At 36.0% G+C, this 18,366-nt stretch overlaps 1 protein-coding gene and 1 long non-coding RNA gene across 2 annotated transcripts in view; both read left to right on the forward strand.

Annotated features, from left to right (window-relative positions):
* The window catches only part of LOC149774146 (uncharacterized), a 136,793-nt gene that overhangs the window by 72,760 nt on the left and 45,667 nt on the right, over nucleotides 1-18,366 (forward strand). Inside the window, exon 4 of the mRNA XM_089945852.1 lies at nucleotides 9,829-9,860. Within this exon, the coding sequence (XP_089801978.1) occupies nucleotides 9,829-9,860 (32 nt within the window). The remainder of the gene's footprint in view (nucleotides 1-9,828; nucleotides 9,861-18,366) is intronic.
* Nucleotides 202-4,316, forward strand: LOC149774149 (uncharacterized). The gene is made up of 3 exons (XR_016417046.1): nucleotides 202-1,227; nucleotides 1,916-2,011; nucleotides 3,928-4,316. It is a non-coding gene; the product is annotated as an uncharacterized LOC149774149 (long non-coding RNA).

Below are 18,366 nucleotides of genomic sequence, written 5' to 3' on the forward strand. Positions count from 1 at the left end.
TTATTTTGGCGGAACAGTCTGGTCTGTAGAACTTCCCTGCTGCTGTAGCAGTCTGAAAATTTAGCAGTAACCTAAAGACCTTTTTGGACTAGATCTACAAATACTCAAGAAATTCACAACTTTATCATAATACCAGAGCAGTCCCTGTTGGGCTTACATGTATCACTGGAGTTAACATTTCCAAGACTAACAATTACAAGGTTATGGCTGTTAAAATAAAATTCCACAAATTAGGTTGCTTTGAAAGTTATATATACATATATATTGAAAAACAAAAATACCTACTCTAATTTTAAAACTGGTGCAAAAGGAAACTTGTTTTTGACCTTGTATATCTTTTCACATTTATTGAAATACTTGCTTACAATTTAATTATCAGTAATACATATATAGTGTTGGGCGGTTAATCATATAGTCAGTTTATACTTGGGCAAACGAGATAAAGTCGAGACTCCGTTTATTTCATACTCACCTATAATATTTGGGTGTCCAATTTGTGTTGTCTTTCCATTTGTGTTCCACACCTCGACACAATATTGCCTCTTGGTCGTAAACTTTGTCTTCTAAAACCACTTTAATGTAAACCAATCATTCCCCAACATATCCAAATCACGGCGTTGGTATCCGATGTATAGATATTAACTCTTTAGATAAATCGTAAATCAAAAGAGAACAAAATGTCTGATTTTTCTGTCAAGTATTCGCCTTCACGTATCGGAGTCACGTTTTTGTCACGCAGAAATAGCCGAGGTTGTTCCGTATGATGATGGCTGATGAAGCTGACTATGATGGGATATAAAATTATGAACTTATTTTTTTTAACCAATTACTACATTGAAAAAGCCGGCATGTTTCGATTTCATGCGTTAGAACCAAATTTTCTGTAAAAAGAAAAAAAAAAAAAAACCGTTTCTGTAACGTTTGGTTCCAAATTTGGCACCGTAAAACGCTTTGGATAACCAGTCTAGAATTTGGGCGCAATTTTCGATTGGAGTGTCATTGAAATTGTAAAATATAAAATATCCCAGGATTTTAAGATGACCACTGAACCAGAAATATCACTGGTTATATGGGTGAATGATCGTCCCATTCAGGGAGGCATAATCTATATGGCTGATGTACACTCGCCACGAAAAGAAATGAAGGAATATCTCACGGGAGAGAAAGTGATGGCGGTTTGTCGTGGATTCAAGAGATACCATGAGTGTATTATTGCGAAAATAGCAGGTAAGTCATTACTCAGTCCAGTTGTAGCAAAATTATTTGCACGGCCGCCAAGTACCTTAGCTGCGAAAGACTTCGCGTGACGTAAATTTACGGAAAGCTATTACGAAATATATCCTATGGAACAATTTCATTTTTTTATGCTGTTTGAAGACTGATAAATTAAACGTCAACTTGTAAGGATATTGAAAGGTATGTGTTATGTTTTAAGCTTTGTTTACATAATTGGCAACATTTTTTACTTATCCTAATGCACAATGACCAGTCATCTCGTGTCTGTCTTTCAAAAAAGTTGGTACGTGCCGGCCTTGCGAATATACATTTCCAAATTGTAAATTTCATTTAAATTTTATTCACCCTTGATATTATTAATGATGTCACTGGTATTTGTATTTTTTACGTTTTCGTTATTATTTTCCAGACAGTGTGCTATTTGTAGCAATAAGTTATATTTGTTTTAATTAATTTTAGACTGTGACTCGGAAATATACCGGTAGATCTCTTTTCCAATTAATCTTCAATTCAGATTATGGCTTGTTTCTGTCTATCCAATTTATATTCAGCCATTTCAGTAATATTTAATAGTAACTTATTGTATAATTAATAAGAATGTACAGTTGTAAACTGTTGGAAATGATTATCAATTTTCCTCACCAAAAATACTTGTTTAGTTTGTGTCCTTTAATTTCAGAAAAAAAGTGGCAAGGCACAGTTATGTAAACAACTTGATGGCGACAGCTTCATTGAAATTCTTCAATCTTTTAATTTTGAATTAAGCAAGCAAGAGGTAATACCACATTTGTTTCAAATTCACATGTCTAGAACATTAGCTGTAACCTGGAATTGTGTATGTAGATAAGTAAATATATCAGAAACTTAGTGCATATGAATCATCATGGTGAAAATTTGGATTAAATTGTTTTTCACACCCAGCATGAGGCAGAAATATGTCAAATTTTGGATTTTAACAAAGCTGCTAAATAAATATTCAGAATGCTGTACAGCTCTGGTGAATATATTGGCAAGACACTAACTGGGGCAAGAGCCAATAATAAGCACACACAAGGCCACCTCTCCAAGACCAGCCCAGAATTCAAATAATTTATGGTATATTTTAAATTATTAACCATGCGTTTTAAACTTTGTTAACCTATGACAAAATATATGCCAAATTGTAACAAAATTTTTTTATGAACTAAGGCTGGAACATTATTATGAAATTTAAACGTATACACAACTACTACTTGAAACATAGTGTAGACAGGCAATATTCAAATGGACAATGTAAATCTACTTTCAGTTTAAATGGTATAATCACAACTGCATGTATATGGTAGCCAGTTTGTGTGTGCGTGATTCAGATGTTTAGTAGCGTAGCTTTAACAAATGTTTAGTCACATCACTACGATGTCTGCAGTGTGGCAATTTATAGTGATGTCTAGCACTGGGATATCATGCCACAGACATGTAGCATAATGTCTCCCACCCATTCACATTATCTTGACACCAGGTTGACCAGTCCTAACACTAACCTCTTAACTGTTTACCTTAATGAGCATAATTACAAAGTGCAGCATGCATTAAATAGAGCACCTGTTACCTATTCGACTCCATATGCATAGGCCTGCCTGTTAACTGTTAAGCAATGTAGTGTATTTTATGTTAAACAGCAATTGTAACCATTTTACATTTTTGGTACACATCTATTATGTGTGGAACAGTTTAAGATTAAAAGTCTGATTGTTATAGCTGCGTAATTATTTTTCACTGAAGAATTTTTTACGTGCTTTAAAATCTTGAGAGGACTCATTCACCGTCATGTCAGTGAGGCCGCGTGACCAATCGTAGCTGCCATTTCTCATACTTGAAATTTACAATTTGTCGTCTGCATCTACATCACTAAGTCATCTGAATTTGATAATTTATGAAAACTAATTGCTGCTTGCATCAGTATCAGAGCCTTTACCTAAGTTACTGAATCTTTCGTAGTTCTGATTCTAATCGTGAAAACTTCGTTAAGTACTGAATGAAATCCGCGACCTCCATTTTGGAGAGTGGAGATTATGACCCAGTTACTTTAAATAGCAGATATCGACCAGGGCATAAACAGTGACCACGTGATCTGATGTAATTGTCATTCACAGAAATGAATGTAGTATCTAAATGGGGGTTTTCCCCGAAGGTGGCGCTATGAAAACCAGCTTAAAATGGCTGATGTTTACAGCAGGCGTCAAAAGGCGCTTCCATGTGAATGGAGTAGAGGCATCAAAAGACGCTTGCATGAGGTAAAGGGTTAATGCTGAGCACCAGGCAAGGCAGCTAATAGTACCATTCTTTTAATAAGTCTTTGGTATGACTCAGTTAAGGGTTCAAACCTGTGACCTGTCACACCCGTAGCAGCGCTCTAACCACTTAGACTTAGACCACAGGAGCAGTTAGGTAGCCAGTTTAATTTGTGATGGAAACCACAGGTTTTTAAGCCTATCAAGTTAGTCATCAAGCCAAGTGCCTCATTACAATTACCAACCTCAGGGATTGTAAAAGTACTGTAATTGCATGAAATGTTTCAGGCATAATTCTCATTCTCTCACTCCCCTCTCTCTCTCACTCTCTCTCTCTCTCTATATATATATATATGGGATTGAAATAAATTTGAAATCTTGCTTGATTCTATTCATTAATATACAATGATTTGTATTTCAGAAATCATGAAGGAGAAGTATAACATTGGGGAGGTGATGGTAAGACGGAAGCTTTGCGATTTGGTTAAACCATCAAGAGTACCATCACTTCCACAGACTCCAGTGGTGACAACAGAAAAATAAGAAATGTGGTGAATGAACTATGAAACAACACGTGTAAAAAAAAATATTTTAAATTTTTTTCATTAAAATTGAGATAGAAATTAACGTGAATTTCTGTTATTTTGTTGTTAAGATTGCTTCAGAATAAATTCAAACTATAACTAGAGTAAGAGAACATATTTTTAGAAACTCGGATGATGTTAAGGAGCCAGTAATCTGGATTTTATGACACACCAGTAGAAGTGTAGCGATATTTATGACAACTTAAGCCATGTTGTCTACTGAATACTAGTGCACAAGCTATTAAGCTACCAGTGACAAGTATAGTTTTTAATTTTTGTTTCCTTGTTTAAAAGTTACTAAACATCACAGTCAATACAAGGAGTTGGTTGGGGTAATTTGGATCATGTTCTTCTTGAAATTATCATCAAATAAAAGTTGCATCACTGTTAAAAATCTCGTTTTCATAAAATATTTCAACAATTTTCAGCTAAATTTTAGTGTTGTCCAGGGTTTTCCAGCCTACCCTGGATAAAGACTGGAATATTAGTCCAAATGCTCCAGCATTTTCCATGCTAGAATTGTCCAGGGTTTTCCATCATTTTCCATGCTAGAATTGTCCAGGGTTTTCCAGCCTACCCTGGACATAGCCTGGAATATAGTCAAAATACTCCAGCGTTTTCCATGCTAGAATTTTCCAGCGTTTTCCATGCAAGAATTGTCCAGGGTTTTCCAGCCTACCCTGGACAGAGGCTGGAATATTAGTCCAAATACTCCAGCGTTTTCCATGCTAGAATTTTCCAGCGTTTTCCATGCTAGAATTGTCCAGGGTTTTCCAGCCTACCCTGGACAGAGGCTGGAATATTAGTCCAAATACTCCAGCGTTTTCCATGCTAGAGTTTTCCAGCGTTTTCCATGCTAGAATTGTCCAGGGTTTTCCAGCCTACCCTGGACATAGCCTGGAATAATAGTCCAAATACTCCAGCGTTTTCCATGCTAGAATTGTCCAGCGTTTTCCATGCAAGAATTGTTCAGGGTTTTCCAGCCTACCCTGGACAGAGGCTGGAATATTAGTCCAAATACTCCAGCGTTTTCCATGCTAGAATTTTCCAGCGTTTTCCATCGTTTTTCATGGAATATGATGGACATTCTACAGCCGGGTCATCTAGTATGTTCATGTTTCCTTCCTATGGTATGACTGCTTCCCTCTTCTAGTATATGCATGTTTCCCTCATCTGGTATGTCCTCCTTCCCTCATCTAATATGTGTATGTGTCCATTATCTAGAAGGTGCATATTTCCCTCATCTTTTATGTGTTGTTTCACTCTTCTAGAATGTGCATGTTTCCCTCATTTTGAATGTGCATATTCCCTTATCTAGTATATGCATGTTTCCCTCAATTAGGATATTCATATTTCTCTCATCTTGTATGTGCTGCTTCCCTCATACAGAATGTATATGTTTCCCTCATCTTCACTGTGTGTGTTTTCCCCATCTGGTATGTTCTGCTTCCCTCATCTAGTATGTGTATGTTTCTTTCATATTGTCTGTACATGTTTCCCTCATGCAGAATGTGCATGTTTCCCTCATCTGGTAAGTGCTGCCTCCCTCATCTTGTATGTGTATGTTTCCCTCATCTAGTATGTGCATGTGTTCCTTATCTAGTATGCGCCACTTCAATCATCTGGTATGTGCCTGTTTCCCTCATCTAGAATATGCATGTTTGCATGATTATCTAGAATGTGCATCATGTCATCATCAAGTATGTGCATGTTCCCAAATTCCAGTATGTGCATGTTTTCCTCATGTAGTATATGTATGTTTTCCTCATCTGGCATGTATTGCTATCCCTCATCAAGTATGTGCATGTTTCCCTCATCTATCATGTGTTGCTTTCCTCATCTGGTGTATCTATGTTTCCCTCATCTAGTATGTGCATGTTTCCCACATCTGGTATGTACCTTTTTCTCTAATCTAGAATGTACATGTTTCCCTCATCTAGAATGTGCATGTTTGCCTCATCTAAAATGTTTATGCTGTCCTCATGTAATAAGTGCATGGTTCCTCATCTAGTGTCTGGATATTTCCCTCATCTAGTATGTGCATGTTTCCCTCATCTGGTATGCACTCCTTTCCTCATCTAATATGTGTGTGTTTCCATCATTTAGAAAGTGCAAGTTTCCATCATCTGGTATGTGTATGTTTCTCTCATCTGGAATGTCCATGTTTCCCTCATCTAGAATATGCATGTTTACCTCATCAAGAATGTGCATGTTTACCTCATCTAGAGGCCGAGTGGTCTAAAGCGCTTACCGTTATGGATCACTGCCATCTCACCTCTGTCTGCATGAGTTCGAGTCTCAGGCTTGGCTAACGTGGGTACGTGAGAAAGCCTGCCAGTAGCTTCTCGTGGGTCGGTGGTTCTTCCCGGGGTTTTCCAGGGTTCTTCCTCCACCAGTTATACTGGCCGCCATGTATAGCCTATCTTGTGCTGAAAAAGGTCGTTAAACCATACAACAACAACAACAACAACAACCTCATCTAGAATGTCCATGTATACCTAATCTGGTATGTGTTTTCCTCATCTGGTATGTTCTGCTTCCCTCATCTAGTATGTGTATGCATGCATGTTTCCTTCATATTGTATGTGCATGTTTCCCTCATGCAGACTGTGCCTGTTTCCCTCATCTGGTATGTGCTGCCTTCCTCATCTAGGATGTGTATATTTCCCTCATCTAGTATGTGCATGTGTCCCTTATCTAGTATGTGCCACATCACTCATCTGGTATGTGCCTGTTTCCCTCATCTAGAATGTGCATGTTTGCCTATTATCTAGAATGTGCATCCAGTCATCATCAAGTATGTGCATCTTTCCTCATCTAGTATGTGGATATTCCCCAAAATCAAGTATGTGCACGTTTTGCTCATGTAGTATATGCATGTTTCCCTCATCTTGCATGTATTGCTTTCCCTCATTAAGTATGTACATGTTTCCCTCATCTAATATGTGGATAGTTCCCAATATCCAGTATGTGTATGTTTTCCTCATTTAGTATATGCATGTTCCCCTCTTCTGGCTTGTATAGCTATCCCTCATCAAATATGTGCATGTTTCCCTCATCTAGTATGTGTTGCTTTCCTCATCTGGTGTATGTATGTTTCCCTCATCAAGTATGTGCATGTTTCCCACATGTGGTATGTGCCACTTCCCTCATCTAGCATGTGCATGTTTCCCATATCTGGTATGTACCTGTTTCTCTAATCTAGAATGTACATGTTTCCTTCATCTAGAATGTGCATGTTTGCATCATCTAAAATGTTTATGCTGTCCTCATGTAATAAGTGCATGGTTCCTCATATAGTGTCTGGATATTCCCCTCATCTAGTAGCATGTGCATGTTTCCTTCATCTGGTATGCACTCCTTTCCTCATCTGGTATGTGTATGTTTCCCTCATCTGTAATATGCATGTTTACCTACATCTAGAATGTGCATGTTTACCTCATCTAGAATGTCCATGTTTACCTAATCTGGTATGTGTGCCTCATCTAGTATGTGTGCCTCATCTAGTATGTTCATGCTGTCCTCATCTAGTATATGCATGTTTCCTCATCAAGTATCAGGATATTCACATCATATAGTGGGACCACTCTTTTGGCCTAGTGGTTGGAGCGTCCACCTCAGATGTGGGAGATCATGGGTTTGATCAGTCTGGCCAAGTCATACCAAAGACTTATAAAATGGTATTAACAGCTGCCTTGCTTGGCGCTCAGCATTAAGAGGTTAGTATTAGGACTGGTCAGCCTGGTGTCAGGATAAATGTGACTGGGTGGGACAACATGCTACATGTCTGCGGCATGATGCCCCAGTGCTAGACATCACTATAAACTGCCACAATGCAGACATCATAGCGATATGACTGAAAAATTGCTAAAGCTACATTAAAAATCCAAATCACACACACACACACATTATATAGTATGTACATTTTTCCCACAATCAATATGACTTGTGCATGTTTTCCTCATCTGGTATGTGGTGCTTCCCTCATACAGTAGATATATGTTTTCCTCATCTAGTGTGTGCATGATTCCCTCATGTAGAATGTGCATGTTTTCCTCATATATAATGTAATTGTTTTCTTCTTCATCTGGTTTGGGTAATTTCCCTCATCTGGTATGTGATTGCTTCCCTCATCTGGTATGTGTAGCTTCCCTTGTCTAGTATATATATATATATATATATATATATATATATATATATATATATATATATATATAAATTCCCTCACCTGGTATGTTTATGTTTCCATCACCTGGTATGTTTATGTTTCCATCATCTAGATTGTACATGTTTTTCTCATATAGATCATAACTGTTTCCCTCATCTGGTATCTATATGTTTCCCTCATCTGGTGTGTGATTGTTTCCCTCATCTAATATGTGCATGTTTCCTCATCTAGTGTCTGGATATTTCCCTCATCTAGTGTGTACATATTTCCCTCATCTGGTAAGTTCCGAGTCCCTCATCTAATATGCATATGTTTCCCTCATCAAGAGGGTGCAAGTTTCCCTCATCTGGCATGTATCTGTTTCCCTCATCTAGAATGTACATGCTGTCCTCATCTAGCATATGCATATTTGCTTAACAAGTATGTAGATATTCCCCTCATCTGGTATGTGCATGTTTTTCTCATCTAGTAATAATATGTGCTGCTTCCCTCATCTATTACATACATGTTTCCCTCATCTGGTATGTGCTACTTCCCTCGTCTAGTAAGTGCATATTTCCTTCATTTAGTATGGGCATGTTTCCCGCATTTAGTATGCATATATTTCCCTCATCTAGTATATGTATATTTCCCTCATATAGTATGTGTATGCTCCCTCATGTAAAACTTTGATGCTACCTTCACCAAGTTGCATGATTTTAATATGATTTTGTATATAAATAGCATGCAAATAAGTTGTTTAATCACAGTGTAAATGTAAAGCCAGCTAAGCCGGTAAAATAGAAAATATGGGGCACAATGCCATTGCTTACCCATGTAGTACTAATAGAGATGCATACAGTATGCCTTTGTGTACCCATGTAGTAATAATAGAGATGCATACAATATGCCTTTGTGTACCCATGTCATGTACTAATAATAGAAATGCGCCATACAATATGCCTTTGCTTTTGCATGTATTACTAACAGAGATGCATACAATAAGCCTTTCCTTACCCATGTATTACTAATAGAGATGCATACAATATGCCTTTGCATAGTAACCCATTTATTACTAATAGAGATGCATACAATATGCCTTTGCATAGTAACCCATGTATTACTAATAGAGATGCATACAATATGCCTTTGCATAGTAACCCATTTATTACTAATAGAGATGCATACAATATGCCTTTGCATAGTAACCCATGTATTACTAATAGAGATGCATACAACATGCCTTTGCGTACCCATGTAGTAATAATAGAGATGCATGCAATATGCCTTTCCTTACCCATGTGGTACTAATAGAGATGCATACAATATGCCTTTGCATAGTAACCCATGTATTACTAATAGAGATGCATACAATATGCCTTTGCGTACCCATGTAGTAATAATAGAGATGCATACAATATGCCTTTGCATACCCATGTATTACTAATAGAGATGCATACAATATGCCTTTGCATACCCATGTATTACTAATATTGATGCATACAATATGACTTTTCATACCCATGTAGTACTAATAGAGATGCATACAGTATGCCTTTGCTTTTGCATATGGAAATTACTACTTATAGAGACGCATTCAATATGACTTTTCTTACCCATGTGGTACTAATAGAGAAAATACAATCATCTAGTTTATTGATTCTGGCATGAAGAATTAAAACAGTAAATTGAACCAAACTCAGAGAAGTGTGAAATATTGGTCACAATGACCTTATGTCTGCTGCAAATGTGTACTATTCATCAAGATCACCAATCATTAAGTTCCATGATTAATTCAAGGTAGAATGCCATATGTGTGTGTGTGTATATATATATATATATATATATATATATATATATATATATGATGCAAAATATATGTTTAATTAATGCCAACAAAATACTAAATGTAGGTCACAATGACCTTCTTTTGTTATAAGTCTTGAAACATAAAAAACATAACAGAGAAATTTTCAATATGGGTCAATATGATCAAACTTTGTAATTAGGTTGTAGCACTCATTAATTGCTACGTATGTAAATGCCTTAACCATTGTAAATGCCAATGCCAATAAAGATAGTATTGTAGTCAAGATTGTTGCTTGGAACTTTTTTAAATGTTTTCTTTTCAGTCATCAGGAAAAATATCAATGCAAGATCTGATAAAATTCACTGCATTTTCTAGATCATTTTTTATTGTATTTCTTTTTTTTTATGGCAGATAATTCTGTCTGTATTTGTTTAAAAGGCATTTTAGTATGTCCATTTCCCAGAACTGCTATGAAGTTGTAAATACATTATATTCATTTTGCTCAATAATCTTACCATCTATTAAAATCTCTCTTTTTTATCTGTCTCTCTCTGTGGAAACTAATACACATCTTGCTAAATTATGCTGATGATGGACTTTATCATTGTCATTAAAATAAAATTATTTCATTGAATAACATAAATGATCATATAAACATATAATCAAAATAATTTTAAAAAATTATTATCAATAGCAGAATATATCCAAACTGATGTTCCTGACTTGCAATCAAATAAATTGTCTCTTTACTGGTTAATGACAGTCCAAAGCATCCATCCATCAAAATCAGGTTCATGCAATCATGGTTTGGTTTGTTTCTGTGTTTCATGACACAAATTAGTCATTTAGGGCTGATGCAACTGAAATAAAGTGCCTTGCCTATATGCATATTATGGTATCCAACACAGTCTGATCTTATAGAAGGCTCTGCATCTTTTTTATGACATATCCAGCACTCCAACTACTGAGCCACATCTATTCCTGCTTCCATTAAATGACATTCAAGAGGGTCCTTTGGGCCTATTCTGCCTCCATTCATTGCCCTCATGACTTTCAAGAGGGTCCTTTGGGCCTATTCTGCCTCCATTCATTGCCCTCATGACATTCAAGAGGGTCCTTTGGGCCTATTCTGCCTCCATATAGAATCATTGCCCTCATGACATTCAAGAGGGTCCTTTGGGCCTATTCTGCCTCCATTCATTGCCCTCTTGACTTTCAAGAGGGTCCTTTGGGCCTATTCTGCCCCCATTTATTGCCCTCATGACATTCAAGAGGGTCCTTTGGGCCTATTCTGCCTCCATATAGAATCATTGCCCTCATGACATTCAAGAGGGTCTTTTGGGCCTATTCTGCCTGTGTTAACTGCCTCTCATGACATCCAAGAGGGTGGTTTCAATGGGCCTATTCAGCCACCATTAGTTACTGTTAAGACATGCAAGATTGCGTTTTGGGGTTATTCTCCCTCCATTCATTGCCATCATGACATGCAAGAGTGTATTTTGGGCCTGTTCTGCCTCAGATTCTGTTAACTGCCTCTCATGACATGCAAGAAGGTGCTTTGGTCCTATTCTGCCCCCATTTATTGTGCTTAAGACATGCAAGAGTGTGTTTTGGGCCTATTCTTCCTCCAGTCATTGCCCTCATGACATGCAAGAGTGTAGTTTGGGCCTATTCTGCCTCCATTCATTGCTACTCATCACATCTAAGAGGGAGCTTCAACCTAGTCTGCATCATTGATCATGCTGGGGAAACAATCATGAACTGGCTTCTACAGTATACAGTTTCAAAAGAACATAAAGTGTGCAAAGTGTACTGACCATCTTTCTCTTGAACTGGTGTAGATGACACCAAGCTACATAATACACAGTGTAACATCCAATTGTCACAGGTTATTACTGGCAAGTACTCCACTGTAGTGAGTTTCTTTTGTGATTCATGGATGCATGCACCCTGGATTATAACCTGCTATGACATCCTGGATTATAACCTACTAATAGGTCTATTAAGATGGTGTCATTTTTAATAATCTAGCAACTCACCCTGTCGGTCTTATTCAGGTCAGTAGAAATAAATGAATTGAGTACTAGCTGCGTTATGTGCAACAACTGCCTGAATTTGACCAATATAGTCTCAGTCTCTCACTATAAAGTGTCACAGTATAACAGTCTCTCACTATAAAGTGTCTCACTATAACAGTCTCTCACTATAAAGTGTCTCAGCATAACAGTCTCTCACTTTAGAATGCAACAGTATAAGTGTCTCTCACTATAAAGTGTCTCAGCATAAAAGTCTCTCTCTATAAATTGTTACAAATATACTGAGGTCTTAAACTATATAACAGAGAAAAGTGGAACCAACAATTTAAGTAAAATTAACAAACAATTTATTTCTCTAAGTTACAAAGTTAAAGTTGAAGAGGAACAATTAAAGAGGAACAATTAAATCCCAAATAATCCTAAATCTTCCTATCCCAAGTCCAAAAAATAGAATGTTATGATGTTATGAATGAATAACAATAGCCACAAATGTAATGATGTACCACAATGACAATTAAGTCTTGAACTAAAAGTCTTGAATGTCCTGATGTACCACAATGACAATTCAGAATGTCTTTGAATGAGTTATTCCTAACTGCAAAGAGTGTTTTTGTCCAAAACATCAAAAAGCACTTTGTAATTCCAATGAGTAATTTCAATAAATAATCCCTTTTGAATTATATTTGAATGCAACAGTAATTGATTCCACAGACTGAACTTAAGATAGGACTGAAGACACTGATTACCAAAACCTCATTATATATATATATATATATATATATATATATATATATATATATATATATATATATATATATATATATGTTGCAATAACATTTTCTAAAACTAATGGAAAATTCCAAATTATTGTTAATAAATCTACTTCCAGAACATATGTTCATAAACAAAATTAGGCTTTGAACTCAAGTTTCAGTAAATATCTTAAAAAACAAGACCAAAGCCAGGTAGGCCTAACATCTATCCTCAATTACAGACAGAGGTCAAGCACACAATATAAAAATACATAATAAAAGTGTCTTACTTTAACAGTCTCTCATGATAAGGTATCTAAGTATAATAATCTCTAATTATAACATTCTCTCACTATAAAATGTCTATGTATAACACAGTCTATCATTATAAATTGTCTCAGTATAACACAGTCTATCATTATAAATTGTCTCAGTATAACACAGTCTATCATTATAAATTGTCTCAGTATAACACAGTCTATCATTATAAATTGTCTCAGTATAATGCAGTCTATCATTATAAATTGTCTCAGTATAACAGTGAACTAGTAGAGTGGACTCCAAGAGTGAAAGCTTCATCTTTACCCCAAATGCAAGCCATCCACAAGGACTGGTTTATGTCTATGATGTATAAATAATGTTAATGCAAAATCCAGCTTTGTTCTCAGAGTGGCATTTACTTTTGAATTTGAAATCCCTTGATAATTTATTCAAGTCATCAAAATATGCAAACAAATCAACAAAATTAAATTTGCTGCTTCATGTGGTTTTTGCTTAATGATGCAAAGGTTTTATCTGAAATGGGTAGCTCCCCCTTGTCCCCCCAAAAAAGAAGAAAGGGTGGTAGTAGAAAAAAAGGAAAGGGGACGAAACAGCCATCATACAATATTTACCTAACACATTAGGATACATGGTAATAATTGTATGGAAAAATGGGAACCAGTCTGGAAATTGGTGAAGATAAAAGAGTATATATGGGTATGTCAGGTCAGTTTTGGTTGATAATGAGAGATCAATTTTAGTAAAAAGTATTTTTGAGTGCTCATGCTAGTTGTAAATGGAAAAATATAAAGACATTGTTATATTGATGGAATTTCATTCCTTTAACAGTCTTGAGTTTGAAACATTCATTACTGAAATTAGTACCTGACTCTTTGGTGCAGAATTGAAAGCACATGTTTCAAACAAATGCAAGTCTAGAAAATACCTCAGCTCATATCCTTTTCTTTACACAGAAAATGAGGTTTTCCCCTCTTTATTTTGTAGAAATTCCTGATTATTTGGTATTATTGTAGAGCTACATCTGTGTCCTTTTTATAATACCACTGACTTTAGTGTATCATTCATGACCATGATGCTACAGGGCTCGGCAGTAGACTACTGTAACTTCCTGCCATGTTAACTCGTCACTAGTGGTTAATGTGTTAAGACCAGGTTCAAACATGTACAGTGTACCATGTTGATGTTAACTACAGATAGATTGTCTATGGGATGTAACATATTCATTCCAATAAATATTGTGTAACAGAGTTGTGCATGGAGTAGAAATTTAGGTATTTAAAAAGCAAAAAGCAACATACACCGCTCCCTCGATAACTCGCGCCCGGATAACTCGCGATCCCGCTTATAACGCGGTGTCCGTCTTGGCTCCCGATTTTTTCCAGACAAAATGTATTTAAAATATCTTTAAAATATGCTGAACATGAAAAAACATCACGATAAGAATTGATAAATTACACCTTGATACATTGCTCGTTTTATCATCGAAAATGGTGATTAATGCCCGTAAAAATATAATCCATATTTTGCAATTTGCAAGCTCTAGAGAAGAATTAATTTCAGAGATCTCGAAAACGCTTAATTACGCGTATTTGGACGCCAATTTTTGATCTGGGACGCTGAAAATCACTGAGGCTGGAGTCCTCCGTACGCATGTAATAGGTGCGCGGGAAAATTCAAAGATTTGCCGGTCCTGTTTCAGCCACCTGCTTTGTGGGAAAATGTGTTGATCAGTTTACTGTGCTGATATTTACAATGACAGAATTCAGTGACTGAAAGACTCTTTGATGTACTGTTGCTATTTCATAAGAGTACATTAAAAAAAAAAGAACATGATGCAACAGCTAGGCGGCTAGTTCAAAGGCTTTGACTTGGCGGCCGAGTGAGAAAATATACTGATATTTAGTGATTGAATTCAGAGGCAGAAAGACCCAGTTTTAAAATCCTAGTGAGACCTCTGTTTAAAGATATCATATATTATGTAAGTTTTTAGGATAAATAGTTGTCATTATACTGTAAATAAACAGTCTGGTGAAATAGCGATCAATGAAAACTTCTGGTGAATGTTAACAGGTGGCAACAGAGAATGAAATAAACACCAATTAAACGACTTCCTGTGTGAAAGTCACGTTCTAATCCTTTAATTCCGTTTCAGTGTAAACATTATAATCACAACATAGTCTGTTCATTGAAAACATGAAAAGAGTCAATCGACCGTCACATCGAAACCCGTGAGTACTTCTGTGAGAACCTAATTACATGTACATGCCGGCTTTGTTTTGATCAACAACTTGGGGAAGTGTTTGTTGCATTAAAAAAAAAATCGATTACAAGAGACCTCGGGTGCTGAATTAAGGGTCTTGGAGCTGCCTTTGACGTAAAGCAAAACAGTAACAGAGACAACGACGACGATAGTGACTTCGAATGTTTCAGTGAAACTGATGTCATTAATGCCGAGGCTGTTTGGGAGAAATTAGTAAAGACTCATGGTCCTGAGATGGGCGTTTCTCTTGATGGAGGAGTGGATTTGTGCTGACAATGATTGCCCTACAGCCGAATACATGTCAGATGAAACTATAATTATTTCTATAGCGAACAAATTTGCAGCAGAAGACGATTCTAACTGGAGTAATACAAGTGTTGAAAGTGATGCAGACACAGATGTTGCACCCCCACCCCTCTGCACAGGAAGCAAATATTTTGATATTGCCATAAGGTGGCTGGAGACCCAAAATGTTGACTACGTAAAGCTCATGCAGTTGAGAAATCTGAGGGATTTTGCTCGGCGGCAGAGAAACCAAGGAGTTTCACACACAAAAAAAATTAACTGATTTTTTCAAAAAGTGAATTGATATTTGTCAAGCGTGGCACAAACGGCAAGTATTAACTTGTTCTAATTTACATTGTTTTAAATTTGTAGACCAATTAAATATGTCAGTACTGATTAACTCTTGTTTTTTTTTTTTTTTTTTCCATTTTACTTCTATCGCATTCAAATCTATCTATCTATCTATCGTTCGATCGACACTGTTTCTCGAAAAGAGTCGATCTTTTGTGTATAAAAAACTTCTAATTTGGCTCAAACAATAAAACTAGAATGTATACAATTCAACATAAAACTTAGTGACGTAGTACACAATGTGTGAAGTGGTACACATGTTCAGCGAACGGAAACCACGTGGAATAATGTTTTCGATGATCGCCTCAATATACTGTAATTGATCCTGAAATTTTTAATGTTGTCCTATGAGAAAATAATAAAGTACACCGTTATGAAGAGATATTTACTAACAGTTAATCTCAGAACGATTATAAAGTGAGTATTCAACAGTATAATCTGCCTACCCCCCCCCCATTTTTCCGTTATGTCGTCAATCACTTTATTGGTTTTGGGCTTATTTTATAGGTCCCTCGATAACTCGCCCCTCGCTTATAGTGCGGTCGATGTTTCTGGACCCCGATGTGCGCGAGTTATCGAGGGAGTGGTGTACTATAAGTGTTAGAAAATATTCTATGAGACAAAAAATGAATACATTCATACATTTCTTGATGCCTCAGGCCATGAGAAGATCACACCAAGGAAAGATTAGAGATGAAATAAGAAACATGAATTTGTTTACAGATCATACAAAAATACAAGTTTAAAATTCACTATAACAATGAATTTAAATAAATTTTAAATTTGTAGACCAGGTCCATCTACAAGCAAAAAGTTACATTTAGAAATAAAAATAGAAGAAAAACAAGAGACATTTGGAAAATACTAAGAGTATCATAACTGAGACATTATACACCAGTCTATATTTAATAGTTGTCTATGTTGATAACTGAATTGTATATGCAGAAATCATTTTGCTTGCTTCAGTCTGAGTGACGTTAACCCTTCTACCACAAATTCAGGAGGATTTTTCCTCCTCCCCCAAATGCAAACCATCCACAGAATACACCATGCATGAATATGCCCACAACCAAACAAACTATGCCATATACCATTATAAGCACAAAGACAAAATACACTACAGACCCATACAAAAAACATACACCATACACCAATTAACACAAGAACATAATTTCCAAAACAACAATATGCACATTCTTACTAAAATATTTGGCATACAACACTGAGGTGAAATACACCACACACAAATTTACATAATACCAATATGTATGTAAATTCATATACATAAAATTACACATAAATATACATACCCATGCTCATATATTAAACAATAGATGAAAATAAAGTTCAATAGAATGTTGCAATTTATATCACCTCTTAATTAAATGAACAAACATAGAACATTATATTTTTCTTTACATAAAATGCAACCAGTGCTATGAATTTTACGATGGGTTTACCTTTGATGCAATGTTATTTCTTAAGAATTTTGATATGCATTCCAATAATTAAGGACTTTCTAGTGGAGTGTTAACATTTGTCAATGTTCTTGCTTTATTTGAATTGATGTTCTAAATAATTTAGGATTTTCTAGTCAAGTGCTAAACCTCTATCAATTTTTGTGTGCTTTATTTGAATAAAATTTGCAAATAACTTTGCTGCATATCTGCAATTGTCTCCCTTGATTTGTCAAAATCGGCTCTTGATGGACTCAAAAACTAATTATTTGGAAAATTAAGACCCAGTCTAGAAATGGTAAACACAAAACAATCTTACCTGGAGCCCTGACAATGATATGTCGTATTAAAAAGAAAACATTCAATTTGTTGATATTGGAACTTGAAGGTTTCGTGGTACTAATTATATGGAAAAGGCTTGACTGTGAGCATTCAGAAATCTAAAGTTATTAAATTTGTGACAAAATGGTGTTTCCATACATTTAGTACTAGGAGTCCACAAGTGACAGATAAATTGCCAGTATGGCATTTTTCCCAAAGATGGATGGGCAGAATAAAAACGAAGCCATAATACATGAGAAAAATGAGCATTCATGCAAACATAACTGCTGATTACAGCCTGTTAAAAAGAAACAAGTGTTTCACATTTTACATTAATTTTCCCCTTCATATTCCCTAAGAAATATAATTCTTTGATCCCAGGTCTCTTGCTTTTAAAGTTCATGCTTCCACTCATTGCATCAATCAACATTCCTTGGCAATCCAGTTCTCCACAACATATATGGCGGTGACAGTGGTCCCTTCTGCTGGGCAAACCCCACCCTTCAGATGACACTGATATTTATTTGTCTCAAAAACCATTTCTGCTGCTGCATTCTGCAAGAAAATAAGAAAAA

This window comes from Sinohyriopsis cumingii, unplaced genomic scaffold, assembly GCF_028554795.1.
Source record: "Sinohyriopsis cumingii isolate HCF-2022 unplaced genomic scaffold, ASM2855479v2 utg000426l, whole genome shotgun sequence".
In the NCBI taxonomy this organism is placed as follows: domain Eukaryota; kingdom Metazoa; phylum Mollusca; class Bivalvia; order Unionida; family Unionidae; genus Sinohyriopsis; species Sinohyriopsis cumingii.